Source organism: Marmota flaviventris, chromosome 6, assembly GCF_047511675.1.
Source record: "Marmota flaviventris isolate mMarFla1 chromosome 6, mMarFla1.hap1, whole genome shotgun sequence".
Taxonomy (NCBI): Eukaryota; Metazoa; Chordata; class Mammalia; order Rodentia; family Sciuridae; genus Marmota; species Marmota flaviventris.
The window spans coordinates 136,462,226-136,476,257 of NC_092503.1; the positions used below are offsets into that span (position 1 = coordinate 136,462,226).

The window sequence follows — 14,032 nt, forward strand, 5'->3', positions numbered from 1 at the left end:
CAAGCAAATTTACATGAATGCATTTTCATAGCAGCACTATTTAAAAATAGCCAAAGGGGTTAAAAATCCAAATTCACATCACTGGATGAGTGAATAAAACAACTGTGTTATACTCGTGTAATAGAATATTATTCAGTAATAAAAAGGAATAAAAGACAGGTATATACTATAACATTAATTAACCTAGAAAACATCACACTAAGTGAAGAAGCCAGACACAAAAGGTCACATATTATATGATTCAATTTACATGAAAAATGCAGAATAGGTAAATCCATGGAGACAGAAAGCAGATTCAGGGTTGCCAGAGACTGGAGGGAGGAAGGGATAAGGATTTGCTGCTTAGTAGATATGGGGATTTCTTTGGGGGCAATGAAAACTTTTGGGAACTCGATAAAGGTGGTGGGTACACAACATCTTTACCCATCTTTAGATGATACTGGACTGATGAAATGTGAATGTCACTGTGATAAAAAATTCTAAGAAGAACAATAAAGTTGATGATATTCAAGCATTAAAAAAGTTATAGAGCTCTTATATAATCAAATTATTTATATTGCACTGTAAGTGGCATAAGCATGTGTGAGATATAATCACAACCCTTGCAGACTTTAAGGCCTAGAGGACTGAGAATAATTATTAATAAATAATGCAACTACCATAGGCAGTTATTATTAAACTTCAAAGACGTACATCTGATTATGGAGAAGAAGATACATGTCTTGAAGAAGATGACACATGAAATGAAGTTTAAGGGCTGAATGGCATTTAACTGTTGGGTTGGAGGTAAATACAATACTAGGAGGCAAGGGGGTCACATGGTGAGTTCAAAGCTATTAAACCATCCAATCTGGTTGTCATAAACACTATATAAGTTGGGAACACACATTAAAGATCAGGTGTCCGTGACTCTGTCCCCTTGTGTCACCAGTGCCTATTGCAGTGCTTGTCATATACCTGGTGCATGGTGAATGCCAAAGGAAGATAAAATTAATATGTGTTAAATTTTTTTAGTCCTGGTGCCAGGAAAACTGGAATAGTAGCAATAGTTTTGACATGGCTCCCAGGCTACCAAGTGGAGCAGCCAACCTACTGCTCTATGCTGAGAAGCTGCAGCAGTCATGGACTGGTGGAGCAGAGGAGTTTCAGTCTGAGTGGTTCAGCAAGCTTGGCCTGTGGCTTTGTGGAGCCCACCACACAGATGCAGCAAGCTAGCATCCAGGCAGGCCAACTCCAGGTGAGCTAGCTCCAGCCAAGTCAGTGCCCAGGCCCGCTGACCTGTCATTCTTTACCTGCCAGAGATAGACACTAAATAGATGCCAGCTACAAAAGCCTGCTCCCCACAGCACTGCAACCCCATCTATAACTTCAACCTCCCGTTTCTTGACCTGCCACAAGAAAATGGAGTGGGGCAGACTTGAATAAAAGTTGGAACTCAGAAATTGATCAATAGCATTCTTAGGTTTCCCAACCCTAATTAGCATACGCTTGGACCAAAAGCAGTGAACCAAGTGCTATATAAAACCCTAGACCTGGACACTCTTGTCAGAGAAAACCAGCTATCATGTTCCTGCTTGCAATGAAAGAATGTTCCTGTTCTTCAATAAGTTCTAAGTTTACACTCCCTCATCCAGGTGTGTGAATTTCATTCATTGACTTCACAAGACAAGAAACCAGAAAGAGGAAGAAATTGAAGGTGAGTTGCTAAGGTCTATTGCAATACTGTGTCCATGCCCACCATTAAGAGCCACAACACTTCTCAGCTACAGAACCCCACAGCTTGTGCAGACACCACCTGCCAATAGAACTAGTGAATCAAATTTCATTTCAAGATTCTGGTTTCAGTATTCAGCTGCATTTATTATTATTGAGCTAGTCAGGTTAACGCAAGTGTGTGGCAAGATGTGAGGTGCCAGGAGAGCACAGCATAACACCGCGTGTGAAATGAATAGGAAATACATTTGGGGACAGGTAGGAAATCTTTGCAAACTATCCTATGGCATCTGTACTGCCTTCATCCTAAATACAACAGGAAATCAAGACAGCCTATTATTGCTAGGATCCTGGTCCGTGGTACAAATGAGTGGGCAGTATGGGGACAGCTGAGTGTGGTGCATTATGAGATCATGCCGGCAAGTTGTTCAGAAGGTTTAGGACCCTGCCCTCAATTTCGTAATTGATTCACGTATAGGCCCATCCTTATGGAACTATAGAGAGAATCTGGGGACAGTGAAAGACGGAAACTCTCCATACAGAGGAAGTACAACCCTTAGGGAGATGAGAACCTGCCACAGAACAGAAGGGTGTTAGTTTTGTTATGCCTAATGAAGAAGAGGAAGGGGTGGTCAGCATGGAACCTCCGTAAATAGGCTGAAATATATTCCATCTCTTCAGCCGTAACCGCTGGAGCCTCAGTGCCTTCTTCATTCACCTCCACGACACTCTTGTGCACAACCTTGGACAGACACAGGTCTGTCTCAGTTGACATGGCAGACAAGTCAGCCTGGCCCTGTTGGAAGGCATCGACCATTCCCAGACGCTGAAGCACAGACTGCATGTCATAATCCTCCTGCAGTTTAAATCTCGGAAGGAGAACTTCCACGTCAATATTCTTCATAGAGGCTGGCTTGGTCCAGGCTATGAATTTCTCAAAAGTCAGGTTATTTTCCACCTGAAAGACCAGAATCACAGGTTCACATTCAGACTTCAGTGCGTATCTACAGACCACACAGACATTTCCATGAACATTCCATGTTGACTGTCCACACAGGATGGGAGGCTTCTTCAGCTGCCCGGAAGCTTGTGAGGGATCTGACTTGTCCACCACCCCACGTGCTATCCCATATGTGACTTCCCTGCAGGGAGACTGTGGCTGCCCCTCCTTATCCATCCACTGTAGATGTTTCATTCTGACAAGTGTCCACGCCCAGTGGATGGCATATCTAGTGGTATTTGTTGGTTCGAACGAAGCTTAGTTTTGCAGACAATGAACCATCGCTGGTAAGAAAAACAGACTGGAAAAGGAAGGGCTCTCAGTGTGAGCCCCTCCAGGAGAGGATATCTGCCTAATGTGGGATGTGACACTGATTGTGGAAAATCATTGTCACAGTTGGGAGCTGGGCAAAGGAAGAACCCATAGGGTGGCTCTGCTTACAGACTCCTTAGGTCATCCCTTTCCACTGCCACCATTGAGAGGATGGTTGACTCTCTCTATAGGGATCATACCACAAGGAAGCAAGGAGGACAGGGATGGGCCATTTGGGGCTGTCTCTGGTTCTGCCTTCTGAGCATTGGACCTCACACCTCCCTAACTGCCACCATTCTCCCCATCCTGTTTGTTAGGTCAAAGTGTAGGATTGTCTCAACCTCTAGCATAGGTTCTTAGAATTTAAATATGATGCTGACAATGGTGATGCGGATGAAACCCATCTGGAGAGAGTTTACTGTTTGTCAGGCAACATGCTGAGTTGTTACAGAAGCTGCCCCCACTGTGTCCTCCCAATACCACTATCAGGCACACATCATCATTTTCCAATTCTAGCAATGAAAAAACTGAGGCTGAGTTGGGTTATGTCATTGTAAGGGCCTCACATAGAGTAAAGTGGAAGCCAGTCTTGAACTAAACTGTGCTCTGCAGGCTGAGTTTGTAGGCATCACTCACTTGAAGGGCTAACACAAAGGTCGGAAATGGTGGTGGAGCTTTCATGAAAAAGAGCAAACAGCATAACCACATTTTTGCCTCAGAAATTCTGAGTGCAAAGGACTGCAGCCCCTCCTGACTCACCGAGCTGAGAAGCACACCATCGTCTGGGAGCAGAATGATCATGCTCAGCTCCTTGCCGACGTAGGGCAGCTCCAACACCTGTGTGTGCACCTCATTCACGTAGCCGATCTTAAAATAGGCTTCCTGACACATCATCTGAACTGGATTTTCCTCCTTCTGGGAGGGATGAACAGATGAGCACAGAATTTAAAACAGTACAAAAAGGGGCAAGAAAACTATTAAATGAATGGTGATCCAGCACTGCTAAAAATTAATAGTTATCTAAAATATGCCTTTCAAAGAGGGGGAGGAGTTAATGCATACAAGCTTCCTATTGCATTAAATTTATATTTTAAGGGATTAGGGAGTTTGGTAAACTATTTTTATTTCTGCTTTAATTGAAGTTATACCTCATAGTTGACTAAGTCTTTTACAACTCATTTTTAATAATTGAAAGCAACAAATGTTGAATTAATAATGATAGGTTATTATTAACAACAACTCAAAGGAAAGCTTATTTTAATTTAAAAAAATTGATTAAAAGGCTGGGTTGTAGCTCAGTGGTAGAGGAGCAGCACAAGGCCCTGGGGTTGATTCCCAGCAATGAAAAAGCATAAAACAAAACACATTAAAAAAATCTTAATTAAAAAAAATGTGTAATCACATTCCCTTGTTTGACCTGTCCCATGTTTGACATGTGTGTGTACACACACACATACACACACGCACACACATATATATAAATATCTCACCTATTTTTTATTATTATCTAAGCACCTGGGTTTACAGAAACCTATAGTTTCCAGAATTAATAGTAGCAATACATGCATAAGAGTTATCAGAAGTAGTAAGACCTGTAAAGGTTGCAAACAATCACACACAGCAAGTATTATTTTTTCATATAATATTTAGTGAATTTAAAATTCGTTGAGAGATAATAAATTTGAAATTATTTTTAACCATTTATATCTTACAAAGTTAAAATTTTCTATTAAATTTCTTCACCAGATTAGCATAATATTTTAAAGATTCTCCCTACCTGGTTTATTTTAAAGGGCATTTCACGCGTGCATGTTTTGTCAAATGGCTCGTCCCATGTTCCTTTGAAGTAGATGGCATTGACAAGAACCAGCCTGGCCTGCTCATCAATCGAGTTAGGTGGCAGCAACACTTGAATTTTTCCTTTCAAGATAAAGCAGAGACTATCAGTTGCTTTTTATGAACCCGTGGTGAATAAGCATGACACGATGTCTTGGAGATCCAATTGGGTTTCAAATATGGTGTTCTGATGGTTATGTACAAAAGTTAAAAATTCTAGCTATGAGTGATATTGATGACAACAGACACTGGAAGAGCCACCAAGTTGAAGATGGCGAAAGACTTCCAAGTCACTGGAGGAAAGCAGGTTGGGACTGAGCAGAAACTTGACACCAGGTTGGAGAAGAAGACAAGCAGCAAAGGAGAGAGGGGCTGGGTAGGAGCTGATGTTACCTGCTGTGGGTAAGAGCAGTGTCAGGTCTAAGGCCCTGTGGTCAGGCCCAGTTCTAACATTATACAGCTACCTGCAACATTCCTAGGGCAGATAGAATGGATGGGTCCACACAAGGGGCACAGGAGGTGTTTCTGGAAACTATTGGAAGAGATATTATGATTGCATCCTCCTGGTATCCCTGGAACAGATAATGATTTGGGTAGGTGAAGGTACTTCCTTCTTACCCTGGATATCAAAGGGTATGTTTCCAAGGAACTAAGAATATTACTTGCTAATTTGCTCCCTCAAGAGGGCACAAGAAATAAAGATTCTAAGAAGAAATTGAGGAAAGAACTACCTTTGTTTTTTACCATTTCATTTGTTAGCAGAAATACTGATGTTGTTAGTGGTTCAAGTGTCTGAATGGTTCAAACATTAAAACATCATCATTGATCTTGGGGGTGTTCTTAGTCTGTGCAATGAATCAGCTATGTGGCTCAACATCAGGTTCTGTGGTTGACTAAAGAAGTCGTGGCTTCTCAAGTCTCATGAAGGGCACTTAAGTGAGAGATAGGAAAGAAGCAGTAGAAGTCAGGTTCACATGTAAAAGTGGGAGGAATGCAGTCCAAACGGACCCCAGGAAGAGGAGGGCCAAGGGCCTGACTTGGAGAAGAGCTGGCCACTGATCTTCTCCCAGAGAGGACAGTCAGCTGCCATGTGAACATTACAGGACAGTGACAGTATGTTCTAATGTAAAATATTACATGGGAAATCTGGCCTAAGAGGTTTTTTTTTTTTTTTTTTTTTTTTTAACACTTTTATCAGTCACTCTGGTTCCAGGAGAACTGATAGCATTAATCCTCTGGTTTTGAAAACCTGAGCATTGATCAGATTTCCCGTGAGCCACTAAGGTTCACACACCATGAGGCTCAGCCAGGCAAACTTGCTCTGACCTCCTGCAACACCAGTGACATTAGCAGTCAGGAGGCAGTTAGCCTAGGGGAGGAGAGGGCAGAGCTGGGGTGGGAGGAGAGGGGAATGAGTCATAATTCTGACCTTTTGTCTCTTTTGAGACCCAGGTGTTTATATGCTCCCTGGACTTCTCTGTAGCTTCAGCAAAGGACAGCAGCCCCATCTCCGCATGGTAGAACTGAAGACAGGACTCCTTAAATGTCTTTGGAGAGAAAAGTGTTCAGTGAGGCCATGTTACTAAATAAAATGTCAGTGAGCTTCAAAACATTCTCAATGCCATCTATATGCTTTTTTAAAATTAAAAAGAGCACACAGATCTTTTAAACATGATCACATCTTAAGCTACTAGATGTTGAAATAACTAAATTTGTTAGGAAGTATGTCCTGAGCCCTGAATAACCTGAGATATATACATGAAAGAAAATAAAATTTAGATATGGTACAATTTGAAACAATACAGGTATGATTATAGAATCAGGGGTCTTTAAAAAAAATTTATGATAAGTTTCTCAACTTCTCTGGGTTTTGTTTCATTGTTTGCTTGTTTTGAAGCACTGGGGATTGAGCCCAGGGCCTTAAGCATGCTAGGCAAATGTTCTATCAAGCAGCTATGTCCCAAGGCATTGTTTTCTTTTTCTTTTTTCCATTTCTTTTTCGGTACGGGGATTGAACTCATGTGCACTCGACCACTGAGCCACATCGCCAGCCAAATTTTGTATTTTATTTACAGACAGGGTCTTACTGAGTTGCTTAGCTCTTTGATGTTGCTGAGGCTGGCTTTGAACTCATGATCCTCCAGTCTCAGCCTCTTGAGCTTCTGGCACATGTGCCACTGCGCCAGCCATTTTGTTTTTGAGAAAAGGTATCACTAGGTTGCCCAAGCTGGTCTCTAACTCTCCATCCTCTGCCTCAACCTCCCAAGTGTGCCATCCTGCCTGGTGTCTAGGGTCTCTCTTCTGGGTTGTATATCACCAGGTATTTTAAATACGACTTTTATTGTTCTACTGACTCAACTTACTGAGAGGAAATCACAGGTCTTCTCTCCAAAGAGCCTGTTGGCCGTTGTAAGCAAGTACTTTGAGCCAGGCTTGTTCACTTGGGTGAGAAGCATCTGGAAGTTCTTATGGATGTCTTCTTCTGTGTTTAAAGACATTGCCTGTGAAGGAAAGCAAGAGAAAACTATCAATTTTGATCTCAGTCTTAACTAGAATTTGCAAACAATTTTTTTTCTTCAAATACTGCATAAAATTATCCTTTGTGAGGAAGTAGTTCCTAATTGAGATGTGACACTGGTGGGATAGGTGGATAGAGGGACCAGGAAACTGGTAAGTAAAAGATATGGCTCTTCCGCTTGCACAGAGCTCTCTGCATAGTTTATAGATGAGCAATAGAAAAAAAAATGAAAGGGCAAGAGAGGTTCAGATAAGGGACTATTGTTAAGTCTTGCATCCCAGGGACACCATAAATGTATCAAAAATAGAGGAAAACTTGTCTGTATAACTGTTCCCCAAAAAACCATGTAGTTCAAAACACTAAAAATCCATGAAAAAATAGGACAGGAATGCAATCATAATGATAACCTTCAAAAGGAAATCAAAGTATAAAAATGAGCAGGATAATAAATATGAAAAAAACAGAATACTTAAAATAGTATGCTATAGAGATTATGTATATATTTATTTATTTATATATACACACAGATTTTATGATACTTCATATTTCATAAAATGTGTCACATATTAAGCCATAAAAAAGTTTTAATTGACTCTGAAATACAGAAAATACACAGTTTATATTCAATGACCTCAGCGTAGGGAACTAAATGTGAATAACACTACAAATAAAATACCAACATCATGGAAATTAACCTATTAAGTAACTATTGCAAACATTTTCTAAATAAATGATTTCAAGAATTTCTTGAAATACTATTTTAACTATGTAACAGATGATTTGGAAAATGATCAAAATAAAAATTATATTACCAGAAGGTAATATAACATTTCCCAGAACGTAAGTAAAAACAGCATTAATTGTTATCATATTGCCAAGGAAATAATGAAATAGCAAAATTTCCAACTCATGATGTAAAAAAAGGTACAGAAAAATTACTAAGGATTTTAGGGAAAAACAGAAAATGGTCAATGAGCCTAAGAACTGGTTCTTTGAAGGAAAGCACACATGTCTACACAAAATAGACAGAAATCAGCAACTGCAAGAAAAAAAAATTAAAAGTACCTAGAAGGCAAGTTGTAAGTGAAAAACTGATTACACAGAAATGCATACAGATGAATTGTTAATAAATGAAAGCTAAATTATTTTCATCAAAGTGTAAATTATGAATTACCAAGTGAATATACAGAGATGTGGACATGGGTAAAAGTTGCTCAATGGGCACTGAATTACAGATAGGAGCAAGAGATTCTGGTGGCTGCTGCACAGTAGGTGTGACTACAGAGAATGATAATGTAGGGTACATTTCAAAGAATTGCAAGAAAAGATATTGTATGCTTTCACCACAAAGAAATGATAAATGATTGAAGTGATAGATGTGTTTACCTGATTTGAACATTACACAATGTACATCTGAATTAAAACATCACATAATAGTTACCCTGTAAATATGTATAATCTTTATGTTTCTGGGTATCAGTTAAATAGTTATTTTAATTTTAAAAAGTGCTCCCCCCCAAGGAATCTAAATATACAGATATACAAAGGAGAAACAATAAAAGATAAGATTCTTGAAAGCTGTAGATGATTTTTGGAGGGATTTTTTTTTTCTAAAAATATTCAACAGCTATATTTCTCATGCCATACACAGTGTCCTATAACATGGAAAAAGATAAAAAGCAACTAAATTTATTTCATCAAGTTTATAGATTATTAAGAAGAAAATCTGTCAAAAAATAGAACAAAATGCCACTGAATTATAGGCTGTAAGTGTGTTAAGATGGCAAATTTTATATGTGTATTTTACCACAATTGGAAACTAAAAGCTAAAAGCAATTTCACCTGAGACTGTGATATCACTATGATAATAATAGCTAACTCATGTTGAACATTTGCTTTAGATGAATTATCTCACTGAATCCTCCCATTAATTGAAAGAACATTTATGCAAAGAAAAATACAGTGTGTCATCAAAGTATAAAAATTAAATACAAAATGTGGACATGAGACTGGACGAAAATGTCTCTCATTCTCAGAGAGCTGCCTCTGCAGAGTGAGTCCTTAGGGAGTTTTAATTGTTTCTCTACTTTCCTTTTAAAAGCTTTTTTTTTTTTTTTTTTTTTTTTTTTTTAATAATGGCGTCTTACCACTTACAACATGAAGGAAAATAAATAACCTTTAAGGAGATTTCTGCAGCCTTACAGTTTCCCTTCCGTCTATCAGCAGTAAAGTGTCATGAGCATGTGCTTATCATCCAGTTGAACCCTGGAGGTATGCAGATCTCCCAAGTCACATCTGATAAAGTCACAGGCAATAGTTCTATTTTTGAAATATATGTACTAGATCATCCTTTTCTATAGTCCCCAGAATGTCCTGCTCCTAACCTACTGTAACTTAATGCCCATTGACCAAACTTTCCCTCCCTTCTTGTTTCTTCACTTTCATTTGGGAATTCATAATTCACACTTTGTTGGAAAGGGGCTCTCAGTGGGCATAAAACCTAGAAAAAAAAATCCCAAGACTTAGGCAGAGAGAACTTCCTCTATGCATGAACCTTCACTCCTTTATCAGAGCATCGAAATTATTAAAACAAGTAGACACTACTGAAAAGGGTCCTCCAGGAAACAGAAAGTCACCCTGCATCATCAGTGCCTTATACTCAAATCATAAAGGTGTGAGCAGGGGAAGAGCTCAACAATGACACAAGGTTTTAGGCTTTTTCTCAGGCACCTGTCTCCCCCGCCCTCCCAAATAACAACAACAAAAAAACCTTAAGAGACAGTGACTGATTTGTAATAATTTCTAAATGTTCACTGAATGCTTTTTCATTATAGCTACTCAGGTCTCCATGGTCTATAGAAGTGAATAAGAACACACCTGTTAACCTTCCTTTGATTATTTTGTTTATCCCCCCACTCAGCAAGGCAGGTTGGTAGAGAAACAAAGCAAAACTTATTAACCTTGCTCATCAATGACTAATTACAGTTGCAAACCTTTACTCCAATAAAAAATAGATATTAGCAACCCAGGACCTCAGGCATGCTAGGCACATGCTTTACCGCTGAGCTATACCCCAACTTCTCATCGTCATTTCCTAAACAAATTACAAGGCAAACTTGTGAGAGTTTCCTCCAGATTATTAACTGGGGAAACTATCCCTGCCATCCCTCAAAAAATGTCACTGGAGGAGACTCCTCGCCTTTCTCCCTTCCTGCACCCCTCTCCCTGAAATGGTCCAGGCTCACCCCTCCTTCCTCAACAGTTCTCCAAAAGCTCAAGGAGAGATAAGAGACAAGCCTTGCAGACCAGTACCTCTTCCAGGGTGACAGGAAAGCTTACCTGAGCCATCTGGACCTTGGTGTTGCCCTTTGCCCCCAGGAGGACCATGGCCAGGGCAGAGGAGATGCTCAGGGGAGAAAAAAACACATTTTGTGAAGGTCTGTCTTGACACAGCATCTTCAAAACCTGGATGGCAAAGGTGCCATTTGCTTTTGAAAGAGAATCCATGATGCAGGGTCTGGGGGCAAAGAAGACAGAGAAACACAATGAAATGGGGCTGAGGACACTGTGTGTGCTCTCTGCTTGGCTTTCACTTTTCTAGTGAGCACAGCTATGGAAGTAGATTATGCACGTGAGGAAGGGGCAGGTCTCTGTAGAGCAACACACTGGCAAGGCATGGAAGAGCAGAAAAGCATGCAGGGATCAGCAGGTGACAGGTCAAAGCAAGAGCAGGGAGGTGGTAGGTGTGAAGCCAGAGGGGGTGGAGTGAAAACACCAGTGGGCAGCTCTATGCAGTAAGGCCCTCCCTCACCAGGGGCTGGCCTTAAACCTTGGGAAACCTCCCTGACTCCTTCCCATTTCTTCAAGGTCTCCCCAAACCTATGGTCCAGGCCTGCCTTCAGACCCCTCCCAAATCTTTCTACCCTACTCCACTTCTCCAGCCCCTGTGACCCTGTGCCTAGTTCAGACCACCTGGCCCCTCTCCAGAGCCTCTGACCTCCCTGCCCCTAGGCTCTCCATTGTGATCAGCCCTTGCTCACTAAAATGCAATTCAAGTGGGCTGGGGAGCCTCAGTACTTGGGCTCCCCCATCAGGACCCCAGATGGACAGACACATAGCATCCTGAGAAGGAAGTACTATCTTGATCCTATGACCTTCCCTTAAATCTCCAGTGGACCTGGGGATAAGCTCAAAAATGCCTTTTCTAAATGGCTTCCCATCTGCTTGGCCCCATCCCCTGCTCCAGCCTCCCACCTCTCACAGCCTCCACCTCTACCCTCCCTGATCCCCCCATCACCTCTGAGCCTTGAAAAACAGTGATATACAACTTAAAAGACTCCCTACACCATCCCTGTCACCAAGCTCAAATCACTCCCTCCTCCCTCCTAGGCTCAGCACCAGGAGACCTCTGATGTCTTAGTCTAGATCTCCCCACTCCCCCACCCTGACTCTTCAATCCTTATTGCAATTTTTTTGTCTCTTCTATTTTTGGACCCACAAGACTGGCTGCTCCTGCAGGAAAGGTGGCTGGTATCCTGAGTCTAAGCACCTGGAAGTATGCTCAGGAAACAGCAAGAACTCCATCAATTAGGGGTGAATCTCAGATGAATAAAGGGTGCTGGGATTTTGAATTGGAGACTGGAGATTTTAAAAGCACAGTGAAAGGTAAGTCAGAAGTCATGCTGTGACTCCCTGAGGAGAGAGGAGAGGTGAGAAAATAGGGCCAGTAGGAGGGAGCTGTGTTGGGGCATGAACACCCACCATGGAGAGGTCCTGAGCCAACCAGGGGCAGGCAAGAGGCAAGCAGAGAAGCCAGGAGGCTGTGCAGCTTCTTTGTCTTCTTGGAATTGCCCTGAGCTGCTCTTGGACCAGCTCCTGCCTTTTGGGATTCTCTTGTTTTGCTCACATTCCATGTTCCAGGATCCCACCTCCCAGCCGGGGGATCGGGTTTCCAAAACTTGGTTGCATCAGGTTCCCCTGCTAAACCCCGCCCCGCGCAGAGAAACCCTCACCTGCCACCTTCTGCACCAAGGCCTCTTCTACTTGCAGCGCCACAGGATAAGGACCTCCGAATTGCAGGACCAGGACCCTGGTGTTGCGGTCAGGCGGGTTCAGCCTGGAGACTCAGCACTCGCAGAGATCTTTAATCAGCCCTGTTTGGCCGCAGGAAATTTCTGGGGAGGCGTCCTGGGTGACCTGCGACTCTGCCAGGATAGGGCCTTCTCAGGAATGGGTCACTATCCCCTCTTCCTGCCGCTGGCCTCGCCTTGGTGACTCACCCCCTTTAAGCTTCAGCACCTGGCCAAAAGCCAAGTGAAGCTGTTGTGCACTGCATTCTCAGGGAAACCGAAAGAAAAAAATGTATATCCAAAATCAACAGGAAGAGGCTGTGGCTGGGGAAGGACACAAAACCTAGAACTCTGGGCTTTCCTGCTTCTAGAAAGAAAGGTAGAATGAGAGGCTGGGATTTTAGGGGAGGAAAGTCCTGTAAGTGTGAGCCTCCTGCCTGACAGGAAGGAGGGATTCAGCTGGATGGATGTGTCTGTTTCTCTTACAGGCTGTTGGTGGGCATGTAAATTAGCTCCATAGGATGGGATGGCAGGGAGGTTCCTCAGAAACTAAAAGTAGGACTACTGTTATGATTCAGTTATACCCGTCTTCTTTGTGTGTATATGAAGGAATCAAAGTCAGCATAGTACAGAGACAGCTGCATCCCCATGTTTATCCCAGCACTGTTCACAAAAGCCAATTTATGGAATGAGCCTTGGTGCCTGTTAGCAGTTGAATGGATAAAGAAAATATTATATATATATACACACACATATATATATTCATATATATGCATAAATATGGCTGAGTTTATTCAATCATAAAGAACGAAATAAGTTAATTTGCAGGAAAATGGATGAAACTGGCAATCATCATTTTAAGCAAAATAAACTAATCTCAAAAAAAAAAAAACAATTAAAAAAACACCATTTTTTTATCTCCCATGTGGAATGTAGGGGGCAATTAAAAAAGACATGAAAGTAAGGACTAATAGGGAAGGGGAATAGGATCAGAGGTATGGCATGGGGTGACAATGACAAGAGAATTTAAGAAGTAGGGTGGATCAAATGAAAATTCGAATATGCTTGTATAAAATTGCAACAGAGAAACCCATTTTTTTAATATTCTTTCTATCCACTCATAATTGTTTTAAAAATGTTTTTAAAAACTGTTGGTTCTAGCTCCTCCCCCACTAATTAGTACTAGTCCAGGACCCTCATAGGGAATACAAGTGTCCTAACTCTTAACAACTGAGCTCTTTTCCAACTTCTGGTGCTCAGGCTGTGGTGCTGGTATATAATCAGCCCTACTCTTCTCTAGCAATTTGAGAGAGACAGATACTGAGTCAAATGGCTCAGGACATGACTTGTGTCCATCAGGAGGTGCAAGGCAGGGACTACTTTAAGCAAGTTGATTTAGTAGTTCATGTTTTAGTAGTTCACGAACAGGGACACTCTTCCCTGTCCGTCTTTGTATCAGCTTCATCCTCAGGCTGGAAGCAATTGGAAATGCTTCATGTTGACATGTTGTCCCCAGGAAGAGAACAGTCGAAATGACTTCCTCTGAAGCAGGGAACCTTTCCCAGAAGCTTTTCCAAGAGCAGA

General features: G+C 41.6%; 1 protein-coding gene across 2 annotated transcripts; it reads right to left on the reverse strand.

Moving 5' to 3' along the window:
- Window positions 1–1,839: 1,839 nt before the first annotated feature.
- LOC139706067 (serpin B9-like) lies at window positions 1,840–12,727 on the reverse strand. Of its 2 annotated transcripts, XM_071613620.1 has the most exons (7): window positions 12,392–12,727; window positions 10,719–10,896; window positions 7,225–7,362; window positions 6,291–6,408; window positions 4,803–4,945; window positions 3,785–3,940; window positions 1,840–2,671 (listed from the first exon to the last, which is right to left on the reverse strand). In XM_071613620.1, the coding sequence occupies exons 2-7, from the start codon at window positions 10,884–10,886 to the stop codon at window positions 2,270–2,272; spliced, it is 1,125 nt and encodes a 374-aa protein (XP_071469721.1). In that variant the 5' UTR covers window positions 10,887–10,896; window positions 12,392–12,727; the 3' UTR covers window positions 1,840–2,269. The 2 variants fall into 2 exon arrangements, with proteins under 2 accessions (XP_071469721.1, XP_071469722.1); XM_071613621.1 differs by lacking the exon at window positions 12,392–12,727 and having other exon boundaries at window positions 10,719–11,105.
- Window positions 12,728–14,032: the final 1,305 nt, after the last annotated feature.